This window comes from Berghia stephanieae, chromosome 3 (genome assembly GCF_034508935.2).
Source record: "Berghia stephanieae isolate SIO BIC M18660-M18661 chromosome 3, UCSD_Bste_1.3, whole genome shotgun sequence".
Classification (NCBI taxonomy): domain Eukaryota; kingdom Metazoa; phylum Mollusca; class Gastropoda; order Nudibranchia; family Aeolidiidae; genus Berghia; species Berghia stephanieae.
Genome location: NC_088362.1, coordinates 54,656,336 through 54,668,733, shown reverse-complemented (window position 1 = coordinate 54,668,733; position 12,398 = coordinate 54,656,336). Strand labels below are relative to the sequence as shown.

Genomic DNA, 12,398 nt, shown 5'->3' with positions numbered 1-12,398 from the left:
TGTGTCACGGGTCAGAGGCTATAGTGGCTTACACTTCATGTCGGGTCACACAGAAAAATCAACAAAGGATGTACCAAGTTACACAGACAACGTTGTTTACCAATCTGCCCTCATTAAATGATGGTGGGTACAAAATCGAATGAAAATAGTTCTTTTCCCGCGAAATTACGGGCTTTTTACTAGTATAAATAAATATATATATATATATATATATATATATATATATATATATATATATATATATATACTCACATGCACAACACACACTTCCATCCATAGTTTTTATTCTCAACAAATGCGTTATAAAAGCCTTTTTAGGGGCACTACTTGTTAATAAGATATATCAATTAAGATTAAATTATTATTTAGACTGGATGTAACTATCGGATAGATGTATCATTACAACATAACAGTTTGGGATTATGATAAAATATAATATTGTGAATCAAACAATCATTTTCTGCCATTTTGCCATTTTCACTAAACCATCAACATTTAAATAGAAGATTACAAAATCAGCGTTTAAATCGACATAATATAGAACTTTATTGTTCAGAGAAATGGAAATTCATTTTGGTTCAGATTGATGCCAATATAAAAATACAATTCAGTACTTATATTATAGATAGTTCGAAGTTTACGTCACTGATGTGTTTGTTATTGTTTTTTGCCATCCACGTTTATGAGTAATTCTCACTTAACTGTACTATCCAGACTGTAAAAGTTCATGGTTACACAGAGTTTTGTGTGTTGGTCTGTTATAGATGCGGATGGCAATGTTATGAGCTTCTTAGCCAAGCGCATACCATCTATAGTGGAGATACAAAAGATAGTTCGAAGTTGACGTCACTCAGGTCATTGTTATTGGGGTTTTTTGCCATCCGCGTTTAGGAGTAATTTTCACTCAACTGTATTAACCAAACTATAAAGGATCATGATTACACACAGTTTTCTGTGCGGTTCTATAGATAGTATGCGCTTGGCTAAGAAGCTCACAACGTACCCATCCGATAGTATAACGGACCAACACACAACACTTTGTGTAACCGTGAAGTTTTATTGTCTGGTTAATACATTTTAGTGAGAATTACTCATAAACATGGGTGGCAAAAAACAATAACAAAGACCCGATTGACGTCAACTTCATTCTATCTATACACGGACACAACCCACACTCACGCAGGCTACACAAACACATGCACACACAACCTCGCACATGCACAATACGCTTCAACAGTCATGGTGTCACTTCCCTCGTATTGACGCATCCATGGCAACATAGTAACTGGCTCTAAACTATGGGAACAATGGCGGACGCCCTTATGAAATATTTCTCCGATGAGCATAAAAGTGTACCCAGAGGAGATAAACATTATAAATATGATCATGTTTTTACTTTTATACATTCTGATCACATGACATATGAAAAGTTCTAGCCAGCATGAATAATAAAAGTACCGATTTTCTTTGTTTAGAACCACGCTGCTCGCTGTTGCTGGGTGACGTGACATCAGACCATTGAATCCAATTGACTCGTGAATACAACCCATCGATCAAGTAGAAACAAACATGAGTTCACAGCCGAGAAGGAAACATGAATAGATAATAACAAAACAAATAACTATCAAGACCTTGTGTGTCATTGTCATATGTCGTTACTGTTGTTGTCTGATTGCTACATCATGTTGCTGTCGACTTGGTCTTGTTTTTATCATAATATTGATAATGAACGTGATTTGTAAATGCAGTTATAGTTGGACGTCCGGGGGTGTTATCGTCTGACATTTCCCCGGCCGTTCTTGTATTTATGTGTATTACTAAACTGACAAAACACAGAGTCCTAAAGGACATATCAATAATCTTATTCCAAAGTTATATGTCATCAATGCCATGCTTTGTGATGCTATTAACTTTGATCATTAATCATTTGTGAGCAATCGCCCTCTTTCGTCTTAAGACAGAGTCATTTATTCAACCCTTGTAAATTTTGTTTAGCAAAATTGCTTAAAATAGCAAGGGTTGTTATTAGCCATACATTATAATATATGCTTTAATTTGAGAGAAATAGGATGGCCTTTGCCAGAAAACATTCTCCATTATTCGTTTTGATATCGATAAAGATGATGGTCTTTAATTCTTTGCACCATTAATCCACGAAAGAATGGGGACCGTCTTTAAAACATTGAACATTTCTGCTTTTAGTTTGTCGGGGCCAGTTTCCGAAGATTTTATACTTCACAATTTGTTTAATCTATGATTAAAAAATAAACAAAAAAATTAGATTTAAAAAAAACAAAAACACTGGCTTTTTTTTAAAAAATAGAAGAGGCCTCAACTTTATGAATTACGAAATCTTCAACGTTAACACGGCGTGAATGAACGATCTCCTCGTGAAATATTTAGACCGTCTATCTTTAATCAAGAAATGAACTCAAAATTCATAATCTTGACATATTGTCAACGTGTGTTGTCAGTGTTGTTTGAGAATGAAGCATTTTGCCACCAAAGGAGATTTTGTACACAGGACTTTGCTTCTTGTCCATTCCATCCCTCCCTTTGCTGCCACTACTTCCGCTAATGTGGCCACTGCTTGATCCCTTGAAGTTTGAAGTCAACAAACCTTTGTAAAGAGCTAGAACTCTTTTGTTTAAAATGATGCTGTAGAAAAAGAGCACCCCTTGCAGACCAATGAGAGATGTGATTATGTAATTGAAAAAAGGGAATGAGATTATTTCGTATAAAAATAACAGGAGCCAAGTGAGACCCGTAACAAAAGACAATTGAACACAAGCTTTTATGCCAATTCTGGTAGACGATGATTTGTGTCCCGGAACTGACTGTCGTCGAATCGCGCGAATTGTAACGGCAAAGAGAATCAAATTTGTGATTAAAACTACGGCAAGGGGCACAGCAAATGCAAAAATCCTGGAGTATAAGTTGTTAATATAACACATTCGGGAACTGCCGTATCCGATCTCTCCAGTAGTCACATAGTTAACGAGGATGTTAATGAAAACAATAACTAAAGGGGAGATAAGTGAGTACACCACACACAAGACGAACGGCTTATTAGAATAGAAAAAAGCTCTTGATTGTAAAGGGAAGCAGAGTTTGTAAAATCTCTCTACAGTGCAAGAATTCATTGAAAAAACTGCTGCCAGCCAGAAATAGTGAATCGAAATTCCAAAAATCGCACAAACTGTTTTGTTTTCAAACTGTTCGACCGCAAACTCAAAGAAAGCTTGAGCAAAGAACAGCGTGAGGGTCAAGGTCATGATATTTTTTCCACTTGCATCACGAAGGGACTTAAAAATCAAGTACGTTAAAAATGTTACAAATAAACAAAGGAGAGATAAAGAGGTGCTAATAATAGACACCACTCCGGCTACGGTCCAGGGAATTAAATTATCGGTTTCTGAGCAAGAGTTAGATTCGTTACATTTCGATTGGTTTACGTAAGATTCGTCACATTTTGATTGATTTGTGGATGTCATGATATGTGAAAAATCATCATTGCATAATCTTAAAGTCATTTCGTCAATTGCGTCCACCTTATCCTTGTCAAGTTGAAAACGTGTTGCTTTATGAATAAATGAATCATTCATCCTGTCGAACTCGTTAGCAGGGAGGTCAATATGAGGACACAAATTAGTCGTTTTGAAGGGATAAAAGTGAACTTTGTTCATTATCTTTGCTTCAGAACTGACTCGAGGATACTCTCTTAGTAATCTCGAAATCTCTAAACTTTTTATTTTTGAACAAGGCTTTGTCGTTACATAATCCTCGGGGCAATCTCTTTTTAACTGTATGGAGTACGATTCCAAGTTCTTGGGTAACCAATACTTTGAATCCTTTATCAAGCCATTGAATATATCTAATGCTCTCTTGTCTAACTGATTCATTGTTTTGCTTCCAAACTGGTAATAATCTAATACTTCAAAATTGAAAGATGCATTCATGTCTCCTGGACACCAAGATTTAGCCGTCAGTCGAAGAAGTAAAGGCTCAAAAGCGAAGCAACAGCCCATTTCACGTATTAAGTCAGACATTATTGAATCTATATCAAAGAATGTTTTAGTGAACACTAAGTCTATTTGAAGGCACACGCTATACCCAAAGAAAGTTGATTGGATTGTCGATGTGCAGTTTAATGTGTCTGTTATGGATAATTCCTTTCCTTCGCTGCACATCACATCACGACATTGGCACTGAAAATATCAGGAACAAAAAAAACATCAGTATAATAGATAGTGTAGTACAATATATTCGATTGACATTTATTTAATAATAGGATACAATGGTCACATCCAATAACTCTTCTCAGAGACGTATGACAACAACATTACCGGGAGTGAGTTATTAGGTGAATAAACATTGGGTGGGTGTGGGGATTTTACACTATAAGAGTGCCAAGAACAAAGTCAAGTTTTGCCATTGATCTTCTGAATAAGATTTTCCGGTTATATGATGATTGTTATCAGGTTACTTAGGCTGTTATAATATTTATTTTGTTGGTTCTTTGATTACATATATATTGTTTACATCTTATATTTCTGCTTATTACAAATATGATGATGATGACAGTGATGATGATGATGATGATGATGATGATGATGATGATGATGATGATGATGATGATGATAATATGATGATAATAATAATAATAATATAATAATATAATAATAATAATAATATAATAATATAATAATAATAATAATAATAATAATAATAATAATAATAATAATAATAATAATAATAATAAGTTCATATAGTAAAACGACAAATTAGATTTACCTACCGTTATATTGTCGAAAATCTGGTGTTTTCCACACAACGATTCTTTTACATCATATTGTGTCTCTATGGAGTACGGAGTATAGGACTCGCTGAAATCCAGAAGGGCTTCAAAACTGATTACGCCTGGACTAACTATTCCATCCCCGTCAAAGGCCAATTTTTTGTGCAAGAGTTGAATATTTAAACTATCACCAATGTTACACAAATAACAAAACATGTTTTTGTATTTGTTGAAAACTACGGCTGTATACAAGTTACAGGCACGGTCAAATCTCGAATCGTAGAATCTCCATTTTCCTGTCTGGTTACAGCGATCGATAAGTGGGGTTGAGATATTGCTACATCCTTTCCCAATTTTATCAAACGCGTTCTCAGATCCAACGTATTCCAACCAACAGCGCGTCCTCGCAACTTCTTCTACGGAATTAAGTCTTCTAAAGATCTCTTTCTTATCTGGATTGCCCTCTAGAAGTTTTTCCATTCCATTCTTACACTTCACCACCGATTTCCATTGAACAACATTGTCCGGGTTTGTCGTGCTGGCATTGTTGCATCGGGCACAAAAAATATTCCTGTAAGTTATTTTTGTATCCCGTGCACGAACCGGAATGTTTTGTAGACTGTCGAATCGGTTTATTTCTTCACAGTTAGATCGATCAGAGTTAGAATTCTTTTGTGATTCTTTGGTGTTGCTCGAAATTTCGGTGTCTCCTGGACAGGTGGTGATCATTGTCTTAAACCGGATGTCTCTGAATAATATAATTAAAAAAATGGTGAAATTCGCTTTTAAACGGTAAACTTTTTAAAAAGATGAAGATAATGGTCATGATGATAGGAATGATGATGATGATCATCATTACATGATAATAATGATGATGATGATGATGGTGATGATGATGAAAATTATAATATATTATAATCCACTAAACGTGTTCAAAGCGCTTGTCAACGGGTCCCTGACCAACAGCAACACCCATGCAGAACGAGACATGAAGCCTGTTAAGCAATATTACAATTTTTCCGACAGAGACAACGCTGTTAGCGGCCAGGCACTCAGTTTACACCTGAGTATGGTTAGAGAATGTGAGTAAAGAGCCTTTTCCAAGGACTCAACTATGCGCCGATGAGGCTCGAACCCAGGGCCTTCCGATCCGAAAGCGAGTGTCATACAACAAGAGCATATTGGCTAACTCTTTCATAAACACATTTTCATATTTTTATGTTCGGCAGCGTACAATAATATTGGACATTATTTTTTTTAATGGTCACCTGGGATCGTCCGCGACAGGAATGGTCTGTACACAATCTGACCCATGACCTGCATCATGTGAAGTGATGTTACGTAACAAGACATCGGGACAACAATTGTGGAGGACAACACATGCCTGGTTGGGAAAAAACATATAACCGTTAATTAAAATACGTTTTCTTTGTCAAATATTATAATTATATCTTTTAGTTAGTTTCATATATATATATATATATATGGACAGTGTCATTAATTAGCATGGTTATAGAATAATAATTATGGTAATGTAACAGTCATAGTAGTATCATTTATAATAATAATAATAATAATAATAATAATAATAATAATAATATGATGATGATGATGATGATGATGATGATGATGATAATGATGATGATGATGATGATGATGATGATGATGATGATGATGATGATGATGATGATGATGATGATGATAGCAACAACAACAGCAAGAAGAATACTAATGATAATTTGAATTTTTTTCACTGCTTACCATGCTATTTGTTCAAATTTTGGAAACAAGATGGAGACTATTCGAATATTTTAAGGAGAGACAGAAATATTCCAGCAAATTAGGCGATGGCGCTATTCTTTACATCAAGCGGACATAAACACAAAGGCGGACCCACGACAAGCAGATACACTACGATAAATAAAGACCTCCAGAGCCTCGATAACACACAAGATCTGAGATGCGAAAATGATTTAGAATAACTGAGATCCATCGCAGCAGACTGTCATCAGTGGAAAGAACTCACTCAACAAATTAGAGAAGCTGCCTAAGCGTCACAGTCCGAAGATTAGGAGTTAACGTGTGTAGACTGGCCTTTGCCTGAATGATAGATCAGTAGGAAATTACACTCTTTTATTTATCAGATGTTGTTGTTGCTGCATTTCGGAACACATTTTTTTTAGTCATCCTGTTCCGACAGTTAGTCAAAGTATCAAGGGAATTAATCAAGCTAGGCCTATTTCTGCAAGTCGTCTTCTTTTAAAATGATTACTTCCCTTGAAAGAGAAACCGTTCCGTTAAAACCTTCATTCCCCTTCTCAAATTAAACAGAAACACGAACACAGCACGTGCGCGGGCACACGCACACGCATACAATCGCATTTATAAACATAGACATACGTAAAGACACAAACCCAGTCACATACACACATACACGCATAAACAAAAAAAGCAGGCAGCTCTGATGTGAACTTTGATTATTGAGAAGGGATACACGCTACGCAATACAGTGGATATGTGTTTAAATGGAATGATGTAAATGGTGCTGCTCGAAGCTCGAAGAAATAACTAAAAATGTGAAATTGAATGTAAGCTTCAATTTAATATACGAAAACAGATAACAGATAAAATGGACGTTTCGGATTTCCGCTTTATCAACAAAACAGGATGAATGAAATATTACAGACGAATGAGATAATGTGGAAGTGGCGTTGTTAAGATTAATAAACAAAAACATTCAATGTTATTTTCCACAATACAGTAGTATAACAGGTAAAAAGAATGCCTGTTCGTTATAGCCTTTATTCCTCCACAAATATAGCAGGTTTTCTACTAGTCTTCAAAAAAAACAACAATAGTCCTAAAACTCTCCCTGATTTTGCAGGAAGAGTTTGGCTCTATTAAATTTACTATTTTTTGTTTGGTTCCTGTTTATTTCCTGTTCATTTGTACGGTTTCACCATGAGAAATGCACCTCACAACGCTTCGTGTGTTCCCTAAGCAAGCCATACGAAACTTCCATTTCACACAGTACATACCACCTGGAAGGCGTTCTAGTTGTACTCATGTTTTTTACGAGTATTCGTTCAAGCCTGAGTCGAAAATGTAAAGTGTATTACACGAGGCAACAACACTCCCAACAACATCGAAGCTTTAGATTTGCAATTGTTTTCACAAATCACGATCAACATTGTTTGACTTAGTCAAATCGTAGCGCTCTGGTATTAATACTACTTGTAGGGACTTCAGCTTGAGCATAATGAATGAAGTCGGGGAAATAAATATCGATCCAATATCTGAAAAAGTGTGTAAAACTATTTTATTATGTTTATGATAAGTTATTCAAACCTGAAAGAAAATTAATTACACAATTTTGGAGGGATTTTTTGTATCCTCTGCGCAATATTCGATGTGGTCAATCTATTCTCGCTCAGAGTGGTCTTCTCCTCATTAATGATGATGGAATAAAATAATTTCACCTCTGGAGATGGCCAGCATGCTTCTGGCCCTGTTCAAACTGTTGGGAACTGGCTCGGCTCCCAATTGAACTTTGAAGCGGACTCTGGGAGTTTTCTAGAGAGTATTTACGCTGCCGGAAAATCTTCTTCAGGGGGATTTCCTTCTACCTATGGGCAATAAAGCTATAAAATGACAAAGCTTTAATGTTAAGCGTCAAACTCCTTACTTTCCCTACTTTTGGTTTTATTAATACCTCAGAGGTTCTTCATTGTTGATCATATTATGAAAACTAGTTGATGCGCTGGTCTGTTTACTTCCGTATTTATTCTGAGAAAAAACAACTCGTATTTAAAATCTTGGCCAGAAAAACATACCCTTCAAAAATCGATCGATTAAAATGATTCTCATCTTGACAAAAACGTTCAAACTTGGGATTTGCAAAGTCCAGAACACCAGAAACAAGTTAAATCGAAAACCGCAGTTCATGGTGTTATCCTTCTCTCTTTGTTGAGAACAAAATCTTGAGAGTCTGAGAACATTGATCGTCATAGTTCAGCCAAAATGTATTCCCAGTTATCCAATGTATTGTTTGTGCGATCGGGCTGATTTTTTCGGATGTATCTTTTTCTTATAGTTTTCCCTCTTCTGTCTGCCAATATTTCATACACACTTTTTCAGATGTTTGAGCGATATATATTTCTCTGACTTCATTCATTATGCTCAAGCTGAAGTCCCCACAAGTAGTATTAATATCAGAGTACTACGATCAGATTATAACTGTTCAAGGTTACACACAGTAAAGGTTTTGAAATAATACCTACGGAGGCGTTATCAGAACCTTCTTTCTATATATAGTCTGCGCCTGGCTGAGAAGCTCACATAATTACCATCCGGAAGTATAACGGACCGACACACAAAACTATGTGTAACGTTGAACGTGTATAGTCTGGTTAATACAGTTTAGTGAGAACTACTCATAAACGCGGATGGCAAAAACCGATACCAAAGGCCAGAGTGACGTCATCTTTGTTCTATCTATAGATGCTGTGCGCTTGACTAAGAAACTCACAACATTGCCAAAAGGAAATATAACAGACAAACAGTCAAAACTATGTGTAATCTTGAACGTTTATAGTCTGGTTAATACAGTTCAGTGAGACTTACTCATAGAACTGGATGGCAAAAAAAAAAGAAAAGAAAAATAACAAAGACCTGACTGACATCAACTTCGTTCTGTCTATAAAGGAATAAGCCTTTCTCTTATATGCGATGCATTTGGTCACGGTATTCTTTAACAACTTTAATTAATGTTATGGACAAACCTGGTCACAGAAGCAAATGTCGCATAGCTGTACTCCGTGTCCATCGCTGTTTTCCGATGGAAACCCTGATGTGCCACATGTTCTCTTACAAACCTGTATTAATGGTTTCAAGAAGTGTATGAAATCGTTAAAGATAAAATAAATGTGTCACATACAAATCCATAATTTAGGTATAGGAGTATTCCTTCAAAGCCTCCAGGCTAATGGAACACGAGATTATCAAGGTTTCTATAGGATTAAACAGACAATAGCAACTGCTTGCTAACTTTTGGTTAAGTCGCAAATCTATCGCAAAGTAGGCCTACTTTCGGCCAGATCTAGAGGACTCGCGTACCCGATCACTGCTAAGTAAAAATCTCGACTGATATAACGACAGAGCTGCCGGGTACAAAAATTATGTGGTGTATTGTTAATGTTGATATCGATAGTGTCTTAATAAATACGATACACTCACGTGTTGGAATTCTTTGAAGACGACAGAAGATTGTTTTGTTTGTTTTTTACATTGAGCAACCAAATTAAATAGTTATGTTCGCCAACCACGAGCAAAGGATAAATGGATGAATGGATAGATAGATAGATAGATAGATAGATAGATAGATAGATAGATAGATAGATAGATAGATAGATAGATAGATAGATAGATAGATAGATAGATAGATAGATAGATAGATAGATAGATATTTGGATAGATGGATAGAGAGATAGAATGACAGATAGATAGATGAAAAGATGGATGGATAGATAGATAGATAGATAGATAGATAGATAGATAGATATTTGGATAGATGGATAGAAAGATAGATGGATAAATATATAGATGGATAAATATATAGGTGGATAGATAGACGGTTAGATATATAGATGAAAAGATGGATAGATAGATAGATAGATAGATAGATAGATAGATAGATAGATAGATAGATAGATAGATAGATAGATAGATAGATAGATAGATAGATAGATAGATAGATGAATTGAAAGATAAATTAGCAGACAGGCAGATAGATAATGATGTTGTGGTGGCGACAGCAGTGGTTTTGTGGTGGTGGTGATGTGATGGTTGTGATGGTAAAGGTGATTGTAATGGGTGTTGCGTGGGCGGGGGAGGGAGAGCAACAATGAATGGCTTTACTTGATATTCAACAAACGATGATAAACTAGATGTGAAACCCAAACTTAACATTACCTTTTCTTCCAACTCAATGACTTGGTCAACAAAAGATTTGCCCGGCATATAAACCTCATCAAAAACATTAGGAATAAGTAGGATGGAACCAGTACGATGAGTTCCTGGTGGTACTGCGACATATTCCTCAGCAGGAACAGCGATAGATTCCTCAGGAGGAACAGCGATATATTCCTCGGGAGGAACAGCGACAGATTCCTCGGGAGGAACAGCGTCAGATTCCTCAGGAGGAATAGCGACTGGTAGTTTAAGATAATTAGGTTCGGGTAACATTGGAAGGGCAGGTTTTACAATTTGTTCTCCCTCGAGGATAAGAGGCGATTCGGTCTCCATTATTGATGCTGGCACAGTTGAAAATGCTAATTCTGAGATCGTATTCACTTCCGTTTCTATGATTAGATCGTCCCTAGCATCAGGTTTTACATCTGAAAGTGGAGGAAGCCCTGCAGTTAAAGTTTTTGTTATCAAAGTCGTATGTGGGACTGGTTGTCTCTTATCTCGTATCTGTACTGGTATGCTAGTAGTGTTAAACACGGTTTGTAGCAATGAAATTTGATCATCAGCAAACCCACCAATAATATGACTTTGAAATAATAGTATGAATAGGATGCAATTTGACGTCCGATACATAATGGAAAACGGCCCTGTATCTCTTTTGATGTTTCACTTAATCTGGTGAGAGAAAAACGGATTCAAATTATTACTACAATAATATGCGATTGCCTTTTGTGACAACTATTGTACTCAGTACTTGTCTGCAACTCCCAAGAAAAATGTTACATTAAACATAAATGTAAACTGTAAGACATGCAGGGGCGTGGCTATATTGGTTGATTTGGTGCCTGGCACCAATTCCATCTTATTAAAAAAAAGGATTACAGCATTTGAAAAATATTAAAACTAAGAAATGCATAAACCGCCTCTTACTTATTTGAGTAAGTCTTTTCTGTATATGTTTATATTTCTTTTGTATTTACAAATATAGCATGTTTTAGTCATTTTCTTCTGTTTCTGGCACCACCTTATACTGTAAGCATGCCACGCCACTGAAGACATGTATTTATTTGCAGGTCCGATTACCCAAATTGCTATGGGCCTATTGTTACACTTCCATTACAGAAATGTTATCAAATAAGTAAAAAAGTTGAGAAAAAAATTGTTGCCCAGGTTGAAAGTGAACAAGGTGAGCTTAAATGAAAATCACGGCTATAGAAATGACGATAGTGTTATTTATCTATGCTGGTTTCAGATTACAAACTGTGCATTCTTGATATGATAAATTCAACTTTGAGGAATAAATAATCAATTTGATTTGAAAGGAATAACTGCTATTTAATGCATCCGACTGTAAAAAAACAAAACAAAATAAAAACTACAAAACAACAACAAAAGCAGATATCGCTACAGGATAAATGTAGAATACATTATTCTAATATTGATGTCGCTGATTGCAATGAATATAAATTTGTCCAATATATCTACTTGCATTCACATTCCATTTTGAGTAGTTAAAAGAGATATTCTTGGTGTCACTTTGAACTAGATGGTAAATAAAAACATGCAATAATAGGGGAGGGGGGTTGTGTATATGACCTTGATTTTCCTATAATTGAATATCATATTACAAATA

At 35.7% G+C, this 12,398-nt stretch overlaps 1 protein-coding gene across 1 annotated transcript; it reads right to left on the bottom strand.

The window, feature by feature from the left end:
• Positions 1 to 260: 260 nt before the first annotated feature.
• Positions 261 to 11,415, bottom strand: LOC144969590 (uncharacterized). Its single transcript, XM_078908736.1, has 5 exons — positions 10,769 to 11,415; positions 9,580 to 9,672; positions 6,067 to 6,182; positions 4,799 to 5,546; positions 261 to 4,208 (listed from the first exon to the last, which is right to left on the bottom strand). The coding sequence occupies exons 1-5, from the start codon at positions 11,396 to 11,398 to the stop codon at positions 2,439 to 2,441; spliced, it is 3,357 nt and encodes a 1,118-aa protein (XP_078764862.1). The 5' UTR covers positions 11,399 to 11,415; the 3' UTR covers positions 261 to 2,438.
• Positions 11,416 to 12,398: the final 983 nt, after the last annotated feature.

Excerpts from the sequence above, each read along its gene's own strand:
- LOC144969590 (XM_078908736.1), bottom strand. The coding sequence starts at position 11,398 with ATGTATCGGACGTCAAATTGCATCCTATTCATACTATTATTTCAAAGT. Across the intron at positions 9,673-10,768 it reads TCATTGAGTTGGAAGAAAAG|GTTTGTAAGAGAACATGTGG; the intron begins GTAATGTTAAGT and ends CCATTAATACAG. Across the intron at positions 5,547-6,066 it reads CCTGTCGCGGACGATCCCAG|AGACATCCGGTTTAAGACAA; the intron begins GTGACCATTAAA and ends TATATTATTCAG.